General features: G+C 37.2%; 1 protein-coding gene across 1 annotated transcript in view; it reads left to right on the top strand.

Moving 5' to 3' along the window:
* Positions 1–14,537, top strand: part of PDGFC (platelet derived growth factor C) — a 140,674-nt gene that overhangs the window by 81,704 nt on the left and 44,433 nt on the right. Inside the window, exon 2 of the mRNA XM_030026148.2 lies at positions 2,181–2,376. Within this exon, the coding sequence (XP_029882008.1) occupies positions 2,181–2,376 (196 nt within the window). The remainder of the gene's footprint in view (positions 1–2,180; positions 2,377–14,537) is intronic.

Raw genomic sequence — 14,537 nt, forward strand, 5'->3', positions numbered from 1 at the left:
ATGCCGCAACTTCTGTTCACTAGATTGCCACATGCCTTTTGTTTCCTTTGCCCCTTTTTATTGACTTCTCATTTGATATGCCTGGACTTTTCACAGTCCTTACTTGCAGTGCTGTTGTTATCATTGTCCTGATGACACAGAAGAAAACACTTTCTTAGTATGTTGTGAAATATAACGTGGTTTGTAATCCTGTGTGTGCTTTTAAAGACAAAATAAACCACTGAATATAGTGTCGTCAGACACCACACTTTGACATGTTTGTCTGAAATGGTGGTCCTTTGCATACTTTGGAAATACCACTCTGGTGTACTAATCTCTGGGAAAGAAATTTTTATTATTGTTGGCTCCTGTGTTTAGCGTGCAGCTCTCAGCTGACATACTATACATTATAGAAAAATGCTTGTGACTCAGCTAACAAAAACCCAATGAAGTGTCTAAATTAGGAATCTGCTTTATGTGCCCTTTTTCTGTGCTTTTTTCTTATTACTGCATGCTGTCCTCTCTTATTTGTACACAAGACAGTCAGTCCTCTGCAACTGTGCGTGGATACTGGCAAGTCCACAATCCATCAGTGTTACACAAGCAGCAATTCCACTTAAAAGAAAATTTACCATTTTCATATCAGAAGTAGAAGGCGCAAGTCCAAAAGAATAGAAAGGAAAAGTCCATCAGACTTTAAATTGTATTTAAGTATAGATTAATCCTTTTAAAATAGCAATGCTGTTTCTGTGGCCTTCTTTTCTTGCACTGCATTCATTTAGCTGTCAGCCTTTACATGTAGCTGTAACAAGGTACAATTGCAGTGTATTTTTCTTTGTAGACTGAAGCATATATGTCTTACATAGCTTCAAATGAATGTTCCTCAATGCTGGTTATAAGACAATCAGAAAAATAAGATACAGTATCTAACTGAAAGAGACAATGAATAGCTGAAAACAAAATAATATTAATAACTCTCCAGTACAAAACTACAAGCTGACTTTGTTACTAAAGTTATTAATAAGTAACTCTGAGAATTCCTATGATTTACTGACTGAAATGTCAAACCTGACTGTATACAGGTTTTTAGAAAAAGCCAAAGTTAGTAAAAGTCATGTGCTATAGCATAAGGAGGGTTTTTTCATTTGATGTGCTTATGGAATTAAATTTTGTGGTTTAGAGATCTCATCACCCTATGTCACAATGTTGAAATGTATCCAGATCAGGTCAGTGCCTGTTTTTTGCAGCTAAATACTCAATATGAGCTGATTCCAGCTGCTGAATATGAATTCTTGTGAATGTTGGGCACTTGAGAATGAGGTCTCTGTGAGACTGTGAAGAGAATTGTTGGGCACGGCTGCTGCTCACCGAAGGAGTCGTTTCCTTTTGGTAACTCCTTGCAGTTATGGAGACCTGAAGAGGTCTTTTCAGTAGTTTCAGTGTTACTGTGTGCTTTAAAAATCAAATGTAGTTGGCTTATTTCTTTTGAATTTATTTCCTGCTGCATTGTAAAACATTCATTTAATTTTACATATGTTTAGTCTAAAAGTGCTGTGAAAAATTTTGAGGAATGCCCTTGATTGAGGCTTATCAGTACATGCCTAATTTCTTATACTTGGTGAGTTTCCCAAGTTTCCTAAGCATGTCCCAGTTTCATTCTTGTACTGGGATAACTTTGTTCTGATACAGCCCTCAGGAAGGAGGCAGCCATCAAAATCCTTATCACTGAACTCAATAAATGTAAGACAGTCTCCATTAACAAGAGACAAATTTAAGCCATCCCTTTTGTGGGAGGTGTGAGCAGACCTGTCCCTGTACCCTCCTGTGATCTCTGTGCAATCTCCAGTAACAGAGAACTGAAACCACCAGCAGGGTGCATGATGTAGTCCCTTGGGCTGCTGGGTTTCTGTGAGTAGTCCAGTCTTGCATTTAGGTGTCTGCAGTCACATTTCTCTTAGCTCCACTTGAACATCTGTTCTGCTTTCTGAACAGCACTTGAGGCTTGGGTTTGAATAACTTTTTGCTAGCAAAGTAATACTTATCACTTTTGGGTTGTTGTTACTATACAGATTTTCCAAGCAGAAATTCCTTGCAAGATGAAGAAAAGCAAACAAAACAAAATCTGTGCATACTATACAAACACTTTAAGGAAAAGGAGAAGAAATGAGTATTCATGCATCTGTTTTCTGTCTTTACTATAGGCGTGCAGGATCCTCAGCATGAGAAGATAGTTACTGTGACTACTAATGGAAGTATTCACAGCCCCAAGTTTCCGCACACATACCCACGCAATACTGTGCTAGTGTGGAGATTAGTAGCAGTAGACGAAAATGTATGGATACAGCTTACTTTTGATGAAAGATTTGGGCTTGAGGACCCAGAAGATGACATTTGCAAGTAAGTTACTTTTCCTTTAACTTAGAAAAATTGGAAGGGAGGTGTGGGGGATGAAACAGAAGTGTTGCTCAAGTTTTGCAAAAATATGACACCTGCATGTCAATATATTTATAAAATGCATCTTTTAAAGTATTAGTCCATGATTTTCTTTTGCAGTGCTAGAGAAGGATTTCATGCTTGAAAACTTTGGGTTCTCCCCATTTTTCCTTCTGCATTTAGTATCTGGGCCACAGATATATTATGATAGAAAAATGTGAAATATTTAATCTCTCTCTCAAATAAAAGTGTTGACATCTGGGAAAATATTCTTGACAGAACGTTAGAGCAATGAATGTCTAATTTTTACAGAGAAAATTTGGGTAAGCAAGTTACCTGAAGTGGAATTCAGGTAATGACACAAATTACAACATCCCTGTACAAAAAAACCCGACACCCTACTGCACAATATTTTAATTGCCTTTAATGGTCAAGTACTCGGTTTTCTATGAAAAACAGCACTTACAGCGTTGCATTAATTGACATTCTTTAATGGTATTGCATTTTTCCCAACTTCAATAAGTATTCTGCCTGCTCAATCACTGGCACAGGTATCTGTGGAACCTGTATTTCCTTCCTATGATTTGCAGCTAAAGGCTTTGTAGCTTGAGAGAGAAATAACCGTGATATAACAGGCATCAGGATGGATGTAGTTCTTAACCAAGCCATCCGATTGATTGTGTTCTGGATATTTTGTGAGGCAGCAGGGTCTGACATTATATATGCTTCCTGTGGGTGTGTGAAAGGGGAGAGATCCTAAACTCTTGTATCCTGTATCTGTCTGACATCACAGCAACACATTGTAAAAAAACCCCAGCGTGTGAATAGTGCTACATTGTCTGAACTCTTTTCAGTAAATTCAGTAACAGATAAAACATGTCATTTGAATGGCTTATCCTCCTTTGATGTGTTCCTGGAGAGGTACTTCACACAAGATTTTTCTTTCAAAGTAGTTTTTTGTTTGGTTTGTTTTTCTGTTTGGGGTTTTATTTTTGAATACCTTGTATACACATTTGATTTGATTCTTGCTTTCAGTTTTTCTAATTAACTCCTAGTGAGTTGTTTTTATATCTTGTATCAACTTTTGATAACAAATTTGAATTTCTTAGAGGTTACTTTTGCGCTTATCCTTAATTTGGGAGCTGAGGTTCATAACAGATGGGCAGATATCTTTCTTTCATAATTCTGAAGGGAGTAATTGTCAAGGCCATGTCAAATATAATTAAAATACTAAGTGCTATAAACATATGTTTGCTCAGATGAGTGCACTCCCTTTACACAGTAATTCTTTTCTTTAAATGAAAACTTAGCTTGCTTTTTCTTTTCTTTGCATATGCCAGAGTGAAGTGGCAAGTGAAAGAAAATCCAGGTAGGGTGACTCATTCGTCCACTTGCAAAGAAAAAAGTAAGATAAGTTAAAATATTTTTAATATAACTAGAATATTATTTTAATGGGAGTACATTTATTTTAAGTAAACAATGTGCTGAATACAAAAGTACTGGTCAAATTAAGAAACAGTAATAAGTCATAATCTTCACTCGGTCATAATCTTATCATGCTCATATTTGTGCAGGGATACCAGGAAGCTGTATGAATGCAATTCCTGATATGTGCACTTTTGAGGGCACATTGGGCTTTTTGGCTTGGAAGATATGACCCTCTGAAAAAAAGAGTTATAGTGTTGTCTTTAACCAAAAGAAAAAACATGGCTAGGGTTCCTATGAAATTGAAATTCGGTAACAAACTCAGTAAAGGAAGAGAATGTGTGTACCTTGTTTGATGTGAAGGGAGTATAAATAATTGACAAGTTGAGGAAATAACTAAAACACAGTGAGTTTAACTATGTAAAATAATTCTACACAGGCCAAGTAAGTTACCAGTTATCTGAGTAATATCTCTTTATAAGTAATGTCTTGTGTTTTTTATCTCTTGTAGTTCTTAATAAAATTATTTAATCTTTTTCCAGTACTTTCTGTAGGAAAGCTAAGGGGTTTTATTGACTGCATCCCATACTATTTATTACTCCACTGTGTTTCTGTCATCTTGAAACACAATACTGATTTGTTGCTGTAGAGTACTCGACAGTTTCTCCAAAGGCAAGTTTCTATGACAAAAGACAGAATAAAATATGACATGAAATTTAATGTATTATAACTCTATACCTTACAGTGACCTGATCCTTTAGTTCTGACCTATGACTGAAACTAGGTAAAAACCAGCCCAGTAACGTTAGACTTTCTATGCAGAAGTGTACAGTTTGTACCAGGATATCTTTCTCTCCCTTCTATAGTGTATGAGAGAACCTCAAGAGTTACCTGCAGTGGTCATCGTCACACTTTTCAGTTCATCTACTTGCTTCTTAAGCTGCACGTTCTGTGCAATTCCAGAGCTTGCTCCATCATCGCTGTATGCTGTAACGCCCTGTAGCATCAGTTCACTGGGCCTATGAGAGAATACACTACAGTATATTAGTTTAAGATAATTAGCAGCTTTTAAATCTCATAGTAATTCAAATATTGCTTACACAGTGGAAGAAAATAAGACAAAAACATATCCAGCTATGTAAGACTTTTTTGCTTAATGTAGTTCTATAACAGGAAAACAATGGTAGTGGTGAATAAGAAATGTCCTATATGTATCCTGAAGCTATGGCAAGTTTTTGCCTGTATCTGGCTGACCTGACTTCCACAGGTGGATTTCTCCGAAGTCAGTTCTGACATTTCAAGCTATTCTATGAGGTCTTTTAATCTAGAACAAATACCACATTTTACAGATACATTAAAGGTACCAGTCTAGTCTCCACTTCAAATACTTTCCTGAATCTGAACCAGCGTGATCCTGCATGGCTTTTTTTCCCACCCTGTTTTCACTTGCAATTCAACTTGCAGTATTTACTAAGGTAGAGCATTTGCATTACAGCAAATTCTATGTTTATGACCAGCTATCCTGACCCAGCTTCACCTGGAACAGCATTTGCATGCATAGTCGTAATTGTTGTGCTAATTCTCACCAGTCTTAAGCATGATTGCTGTGTTCTGTATGTTTTGGAAACAAAGATTAAATTATAGGGTTTTTTTAGAATAAATTTCTCATATTTTGCCTGTATTTCTCCAGGTGACTTTTGTCCTGGTTTTACAATTGTGATGTGGTTGAAATTTACGCAGTTCATCTCTGCATTGCTTAAAATACAGCTAATGATTTTTTAAACAACAGTTCTACTTCATCTGCACTGCACCCTTTCTATGGGCAAAATGTTAAGAATCCCACTGTGTCCTTTTCAAAGTGAAAAAACCCTCTAATTTGGAAGGGATTTACATTATTTGGTTGATGATAAGGATATGTAAATCTCTGCAGTATTGCAGTAATTTCAGTCTTGTACGCTTTGTTTGATTTCAGTTGTGACTTGTGAAAGAAAAAGTTTACGAGCAAAACAATCTCCCAGCAAACCAAGCAAACAAAAAAGGAGAAGGATGCAATCTCCTGCCTGTTTTGTGCAGTACTGTTCAGATGATAGAACTGGCAGTGAATTTTCCTTACATAAGGGAATTTGTAGCTAACAGAGGCATAGTGGATTTACATTCTGTATGCCTGCCCTTTCTGGTGAAAAAAAGAAGCAACCTTTCTTCTGCTCATATGATAGCTGATATGACAGGGAATTATTTCCATGATGCTGGCCCCTCAATGCTGTTTTAATTATGAGGCCATTAGACTTCTGTGCCTTACAGCTCATATCATCAGGGACATGCCGTAACTCTTCTTGACTAGGAGGGACTGATTTTTGCTCAATTGTTTCTTGTTGTCCAAATTTGTTGTTTTCTGTCTCTGAGAACATGCAGTGATAACAGCTTTGTGATAAACTCCTCTGTGACAGGAAGACACAGATTTACCTTTCTTCCAGGAAGAACATGGATGCTATAGTTGCCTTTAAAAGGCAGTCTGATGTTGTGAGTAGGTTGTACATTCGAGCATTACAATGCAAGGCTGCAATAGGAAAAGAAAAAAAATATCTTTCTTAGGTTAGTAGCATGTGTCAAAGTCGCTCTCTCCCTGTGCACAGAATGGCTCTAGTTGTTCATCTTAGAGGTGGTTGCAGCTGTTCTTTCTAATCATCAGATGATTACAGTCTGTTTGACTTTTATTATATATAATAAAACACAGAAATGTGTCACAAATCCAAAGTGCAATTACTGTAGATAAGATGATAAGGATAAAATACATGAGTAAAAGAATGTGGAACCAACTGATAGTTGAATAATAGATGCCATTTGACTATCATCTTCATATTAGGATAGCTATACTCATTTCTGACTCTCTTCAGTCTAATAATTTAAAGTATGAGCTATAGTCTGATGTTGGTTTTTTGGGGGGTGGGGCGGCTTTTAGCAGCTGCATATGTGAATCTGTTCCTGTAGTTGTATAAGTGAAGCATTTACCTATAATGTTTTGAAAGAATTCCCAAAGCTTGTCTAGTTAATATGTGCAGTATGTAGAACTTTTGCCTGAAGAAAATTAGTTAAGCTGAAGGCAGCTGTCAGTGCTAACATGGGGTAAAACCTATGTGAGTAGTTCTGTGACTTTTTTTTCCTCTTCACATCAAATTAAATACTTAACTCTTAATACCGGGAATGTTCTTCCTCTGAGGGTTCTTAGGATGATGCTTTATGATACAAAGCCACATGCATTAAATTCACTACCTCCCTTTTCCCTAAACTTTTTGTAAGCTACTTGCCTTCACTTCAGATCCATTGTGACTGAACTGTGCCCAAGCTATTCCCTTTCATTAAGGGAACATCAAGGTTCTGTGGTAGAAACCGTAATCCAACTGGCTTCAACAGTCATATGTGTTCCTAATGAATGTATCATTAGGAAATTATTGAGAAGGGTTAAAAAATTAGAAGATTTGGCTCAGTCTGACAAGACTGGAACAAGTGTATCAAGACGAAACATACTAACACTGTCTTTAGTCAGCAGCTGCAAAGAAGGAAAATATTTGCTTAGCTGTCTTTTTTTTTGACATTGTTTCAAATGCATACTATGCAGTGATAAGTTATGATAAACACAATAAAAAGGCTGAACATTTTGTTGTGTAATTTTCTAAAGAGACTTTTCTGTGTAATATAAGACACAATAAGCAACTTACACCACGTGGAGCTTCCTTTCTTGTACAAAAAAAATCTGTACAAATCTGTACATCTGGCATGTGGAGTAAAATGTGGATACACAACTGCAACTCCTAACTGCTTCAATAAAAAAGAGGACAGATATTTTGCTTCTATTTGACCCCTTGTCATGGAAGCATCTTACAGCATCAGCAGAGCACATGGATGAAAGAATAATGTCAGCATCTTTTTTGTCTAGAAAGATGAAATTCTAACCCACACCCTGCCCCCCGGGGGAAAAAAAAAGAGTAATATTTTTTGTTTTGCCTTGAGTGCATTATAGAGGCAATATTGATGTATGCGTGAAGAACACACTAATATCAAGCATAGATTCAGGAAAAAAAAAACCCTCTTCACATAAAGTAGGTATTAATTCTGGGGCTTTTGAGGGCAGCGAGTTCCTTATCAAGGTCTAGTTCCCAAGAAAATTGTTTTCTGGACAACTGATGGGCTGTCCTTACTGTCAGATAGTCTTAAATGCTTCTCATGGATTGTGATTACAGAGGGTGAAGTTATCTCTTGGGTAAGTACAAAGTTCAAGTTGGCTTTGAATAACTGGACAAAGACCTTTAAATGAACTCCGTATTTAAAGAGGAACTGGTGCAGACGATGATCATGGCAACTCATGTCACTAAGTAGCTGGGCTGCTGGGATTTGTGCTTTTTTCCCCCAACCCCCACTCTGAAGATGCAGGGGTTACTGCTGCCACCCCTATTTGAAAACTCAGAAAACAGTGAGGAGTCCCCCAGAATTTCTAAGGCTTCAAATTGGAAAAAATACAGTCAGCATCAAACTGGAAAAAAAAACGGTCACCACCAAAACCCACTGACTCTGAGAGCAGAGATGAATGTTATAGTGAAGACCAGTCCTTAAAGCTCTTTTCTTACAGCTCTTGCCTTAGAATTTCAGTGTGTTCTATTTTAGCCACCTGTTTTTTATGAGATGCTACACATATAGGTGGGCTGGGCTCAGTTTAGGTGACTCTACATATCAGTGATACTTAAATGTCTCTTTCATCATTGTCTATAACTTCTTCAGCAAAAGTGAAGTCATACTAAAGTTAAAATTTATTACAGCTCTGTTCTGCGAGTCAGATCCATTTGGATAGGATTGATTCCATTAATATATGGAATTATAAAAAGCATAAGAACTCTCGTTCCTCAATACACAATTTCTTTTTTACATTTTTTTTTCCCCAACACAAATTACTTGTAAATCATTTTTATTCAAAGTCTAAAAGGGGGTCATATAATTTAAATGACTGGGATGAGTTCTAGCGTTCAAGTGCCTTAGATTAATTGAAATACTGATAGGAGAGAATTACTATGAAATAGCTAATATAAGCTGAAGTCCTTAGTAGCAACATTGATGTTTTACTGGTGGCAGGAAGGTGGCATTTTAGGAGCAGTGTGTAGAAAATGCCATAAAACTTGTGTTAAGGCAGCTGGTGGAGTAATTTCTCCTGGTGTTTGTGGGGTTGGGTTTTTTTGGTTTTGGTTTTTAGTTGCTCGGTCTATTTGCAAGACAACTGAATAGTGATACCAGTTCAAGAGAGGTTTAAATGCTAAATGGAAGATGAGAGCAGGGGATAGGGATCAAAGTTTTTAAGAAATTAGATTCATTTAGGACCACAGTCCTTTGGTTATCTAAAAATTGTTCTTTTACATCTAAAGAAAAAAGATTAATCCTACAAAGGTTATTTCTTTTCCTGTGAGTTCAGTTGTAACAATATTATTTCAACTTAATGAATGCAAAAGAGTCCAATAGACTCATGTATCCTGCTTTCTTATTTTCTGAAGAAAAAATAAGTGGTTTTTCATGTCAAAAGAAGTATCTGGCTCTGTTTCTTATCTATTCTGATTTCATTAAACAAAATTGTGATTCCTTGTAGTGTCTTTTTATTGTTATTACTTTATTTTTTTTAAGAAAGCTCTTACTTTTGGATTTGCCATGATACCAGAAAAAATTGACTCTTTGATTATCAGATTTTTCAAACATTAATTCATCTTTCAGCTGGTCCTGTTCTGCTGGTTTAGCTACTGTCTATAGTTCAGACTGTGGCAGAGGTGTCTACTGTATCCAGAAGTATACACATTCCTTTGGGTTCTCTACTGCTTATTAAAAGTTGCTTAATACCATTCTCATGATAACAGTTTTGTAAATGTGACAAAGCAGATACTGCAGGCAGTAAAAGAAGATAAAAAATTAGAAAACCAAAACGCAGTATGGTTATAATGGAGACTACTTTGTAACGCACATTTCTTAAGCTTCAAAAAGAGTAAACTTAGTTCTGCAGAAAGGGTTCATAGCTGCAAAATTGTACTCTCTAAGCAAATCAGAGTGCAACATAAGAAAGGCAAACAGAAGAAGATGCTTCTCTGAGCAGAACAGGAGGACACCATAGCCTACATGATGTGATCAGAAGGACACGCTGCACAAACTTATGGGCTATCACTGCATTCTTGCCCACCCGCTTTTCCCTCCTTTACAGTAGATCCAGCACTCATTTTTAGTATCCACTGTTGCTGGAGGACACTATAATGGATATTATTTCACAAGTAATTTAAAATCTATTTTCACAGTCCAGTTGAGTGTTAGGAGAGTGATTGCTGATGAGTGGGCAGTTGACATAATCCCTTACTCCTTTTTCACACCAGAGACTACACTCATTGACTTAAAAAACATTTTAGGCTCCTTAAAATTCCTTCCTGGTCCTCTCAATCTCAAGCAAGCTGTTTGAATAAAGTAAACTATGTCCACAGTATCAAAATATTTTTGTAAACGGTCCTAATCCTAATTTATTGCTTCTAAAATTTTTTCATGTTACCGTAGTTGGCTGCGTTTCTAATGGTGTAGACTGAAGTTATTTTCTTTGAAAATGAGTGTGGCACTGCTGGGTCTTGCTTCTGTCTAGGGTACTCTGGAAACAGTTGTTATTGATGGAGTTCCCCTGCACCAGCCCCACTACTTATTAAAAGATAGAAGTAAATGTCTACTATAAGGGGGCACAAAAACATGCTGTGAGCCATCACCACCGGAGCTCAGGGATGTAGACACACCCTGTAGCCACCTGTAGTTTCTGGTGTGACTCTCTGAAGTCCTGATATCAAGAGAAATGGAAGCTGCAAAGGCAGGCCCAGCAGAGTAATCTAAAGTTACCGGGGTGTCTAAATATTCCGGATTATACATACCACGCACTCCCTCCCTGATGCTTTCTGGTTACTGAAAGTCTACGTACAGTTAAGCCCATAGGCTCACCAACAGGTTTATAAGCAGCTTTCTCCTGTTTAATCAGCAGGAATAGCAGATGTACCAACTGTCCTATTCCTAGGCGGACAGTTGTGTTTCTTCACATTACACAGCTTCTCTTTCTTCTCTTCCTCCCCTTGTCCACTTCCTTTCCTCTCTCCCTCTCACTAGATGCTGTGGTTGCTTATTCATGTGTGTTATCAACATTTTAATGAAATAAGTTGCTCACGTGAAATTGTAGTTAGGCAGCATTACCAGCAAATGTTGTCAGTCAGACTTATCAGTAACAGTCCTGTCTTGCACTTGATGCTGCTCCATTAGGATAAAGTAGAAGTGAAACGTAATGCAATTTACATTAATCTGTTCTCATCTGATCATCAGGATATCTGAGAAGATGCATGTGCATGAGAAACTGCAAAAAGGAAGATTACTTATTGCAGTAAAGGTTAGATGGTCATGTGGGAGTGTCCGAGGGGTTTTATAAGGTAAAATAAATAGATCTTTTCCTTTTCTGACAGTAACATGAGAAGAGGGAGACCAGTAAACTACCAGCAATTATTAAGTACTGCTTCAGTCTAGCCTTTGATTCATATACTGTGGCTGGATTAAAAATAGGTTTGCATAATTTTATGACCATTAACTTATAACTGGGTAAACTGAAGTGAGAGGAAACTCCTTACACTCTTTAGGTGAAAACTGATCTCCTGCTAGGGTTGGGAACACATTTTTTCTGCCTCCTGTGGTGTTATGCGACTGGTCGATTACATTATAGGGGTTTTTCACTTTCTGTTCAAGTAGCAATTACTAGCCTGTCCTGAAGCAGGATATTGGACTTCATGACAAATGGTCTGTCCTGGATCGGTAAATCCTGTGTGCTAGTGTGGCAGCCAAGAGACCATATGTTATTGTATTGCTGAACTAAAGAAATAAAGGTGTTTTCATTTAAATAAACATAGATAGAGCCCCAGTCTCCATTGAGGTAGGCAGGAGGGAGGGAAAAGGAAGAGGGGAAACAACCAGGTGTGTAATGCTGCTGTATCATCAGAGGGTGCTTGAGGGGAAGGGGTGCTGCCTGCACTGCCCTGGATGAATCTTCACATGCTGAAAATGCCCCTTAGGAATTTTTTGTTTGTTTGTTTTCCAAAATATGCTTTTGAATATTGCTAGGAAATTGCTTAGGCAGTAGCTTCACATCGTTGACTGGAGCCATCGCTACATTCCAGGATATAAGGAATGTGCATAAAGAAAAAATTACCATTTGGGATACTAGAATAAATATTTAAAATGCTGCTTGAAAAACAATGGTAAAAACATGATTATAAATTCACAGAAGTTGGAGCAGATACATTGACCACTGTGAACAGTGTGAGTAGAGGCAGAAATTTTGTAGTGGATTAGAAAGAATGCTTTACAGCCTTGGCTGTTGATGTGAACCCCGAGCTCCATTACTGTTTTTGGTTTTGTACAAAATATTGATCTCTACAGTAGGAACATGAGATTTAGTATGATTGCTGTAATTCCCAGGATAAAATATAGCAGACTTTACAGAGAAGTACTGGGAAAATGTTGGTAAGGTGTTTAATTCCAAAATCTGGAGAGTGTAGTACTATATGATGTAGGATACTTACTGAGCTGGTGCACTGTCTGGGAGCAATGGGCTGCCTCTTTATGAAGGGAAATGTGCTTTGGAGAATATAGAGTCCAGTGCAGCACTATCCTGAATTCTGATGGCCATTTCCACGTGGTGTTGTACTGTAAGTACATAATAATAATAATATTAATAATAAATTGTACAGGTATTCCTTTGGGGGGGGGGCAGATGATGAAGAATAGGAGTACTAGTGTGCAGCACAATAAGAATACTCTGTCTTGTTACCATTTTTGTTACATGCATTATTATTTCAATTCATAACTTGTGCAGGATACTAAAGAAATCTGTGGTCCACACAGGCAGTCAGTAGCAGAAAGCAGACGGATTGGAGGTGAAACAGTACAAGAAAATGTTTTATGTAGATCTTATCCATTTTCTAGTCCTTGAAAAATAACCCTTCTGAACGACTTCTTAGTTTTGTGGAAAATCTTTTTTACTCACTGTATTTTATATGGCTACAGGAGAATCTGTAGTCAAATAGGAAAAAGGTAAGCATAGCATAGTAACACTGAGCAATGGAAACTCATGGAGACTTAGTCCCCATGGAACTTCTTCCTTTGCATTTTAGGATGAAGGCCAAGGTAAGTAAATGGACTGGGCCATCACTGGCAAGCTAATTCACATGTGTCAATATGTTTTTCCAAGCTTTCCGATTTTCCCAAATTCATCTTTGTCTTTGATATATAGTAATAGTAATGTTGGTATGAAATTTCCTGCACTTTTTTGTTTTGTATCTCTGTTCTACTCATAACGTGCCATTTTTAGACCAAACTTAACCCTTATTTAAAGAGAGCTAAACATGTTTCTTATCCTGACTGGCATTGGCAATACCTGCCATTCTTTGATACAAAGAAGATAAGTACAGGTTATCTTCTAAGAAATTTGGCAATCGGTCTTTTAAAAGGAGGAGTTTGGAAAACAATCTTCTTTCCTTCTTGCCTCCACTGTTGATCTGCAGGATTATAGTGTCTCTTTCTATAAGATTCTTATTCAAGTGCTCGAAATAATGTATCAATAGAAGTTATACCATTATAAATTAGTTTGCAGCACAGGCTATCTAGGACTGAATTCTGTGGTTGCTATATTCCTGAAAATACTCATTTATATGCTTTTTCCATGTCAGTAGTTTAACACATGCTTAAATAATTACAGCGTTGCTGTCCGAATATAGAATTGTTTTGGTTTACAGCCTGAAGTACATGTAACAATGTATCTAGTTTACAATTTCTTATTCTTGTGGAAAAGTTAATGCCCTTTCCTCCCCACAAGGCAGAAGTTACTTTCAGAGACTACAGGATATTCATGTGCTTAAGATGGAGATACTTAAGTGCTTCCAGTGTGCCTTGATACCAGTCATGATGATTTATTTCCTAGAGGTGTTTACGTGCCAATTTACTAGTCATCAGGGAAAGGATATGTTTTCAGCAATACTCAGTTTATCAATTGGCACTGAAGTAAACTTTTGATACAAAGGAGACTTTTGGGGAGGAGGGTGAAGAGGTGCATTTCTTTGGATTTTTTATTTTTACATGCAGTGCTCTGACACTAGTTGACCAAGTGACAAAAGCTACTATGCAAAATGTATGTGTCTCAGCTTCACATGGTGCCTTAACTTTTCAGCAGATGCACAGAAAATGCAAATGTGTTTTCTGGTAGACTGGAGAGCAATAATGCAACAGTTAATTTCTCCAAATCGAACCACCAGTGCATCCTTTTCTTTTCACGAGAAGTGTTCAAATGTTTGAACAGTAGAATTTGGGGGTTTGAACTCTGTCTTGTTTTTCCCTTTCACTTGCAGTGTTGTAAATGTATATTTATGATCAAAGTGGCTTACAGTGAATGAAGGGGAAGAAAATTGAAATCTAAGGATTAAACTTTTGTTTTTCGTGTGTCCTAAATAACAAGGTAGAAATACAGAGAGAGTTGTGCGGTTGTGTTAGAAGCCTCAGGCTGTTACAAATCAGTATGAGGAAAGATTAAATAGAGAACACCATGGCAACCATCTAACATTTGTGAATGAATCTGTGTTTCCATAAGGCAGTTCCTAATGTACAGTACTGCATAT

Source organism: Aquila chrysaetos, chromosome 1, assembly GCF_900496995.4.
Source record: "Aquila chrysaetos chrysaetos chromosome 1, bAquChr1.4, whole genome shotgun sequence".
Classification (NCBI taxonomy): Eukaryota; Metazoa; Chordata; class Aves; order Accipitriformes; family Accipitridae; genus Aquila; species Aquila chrysaetos.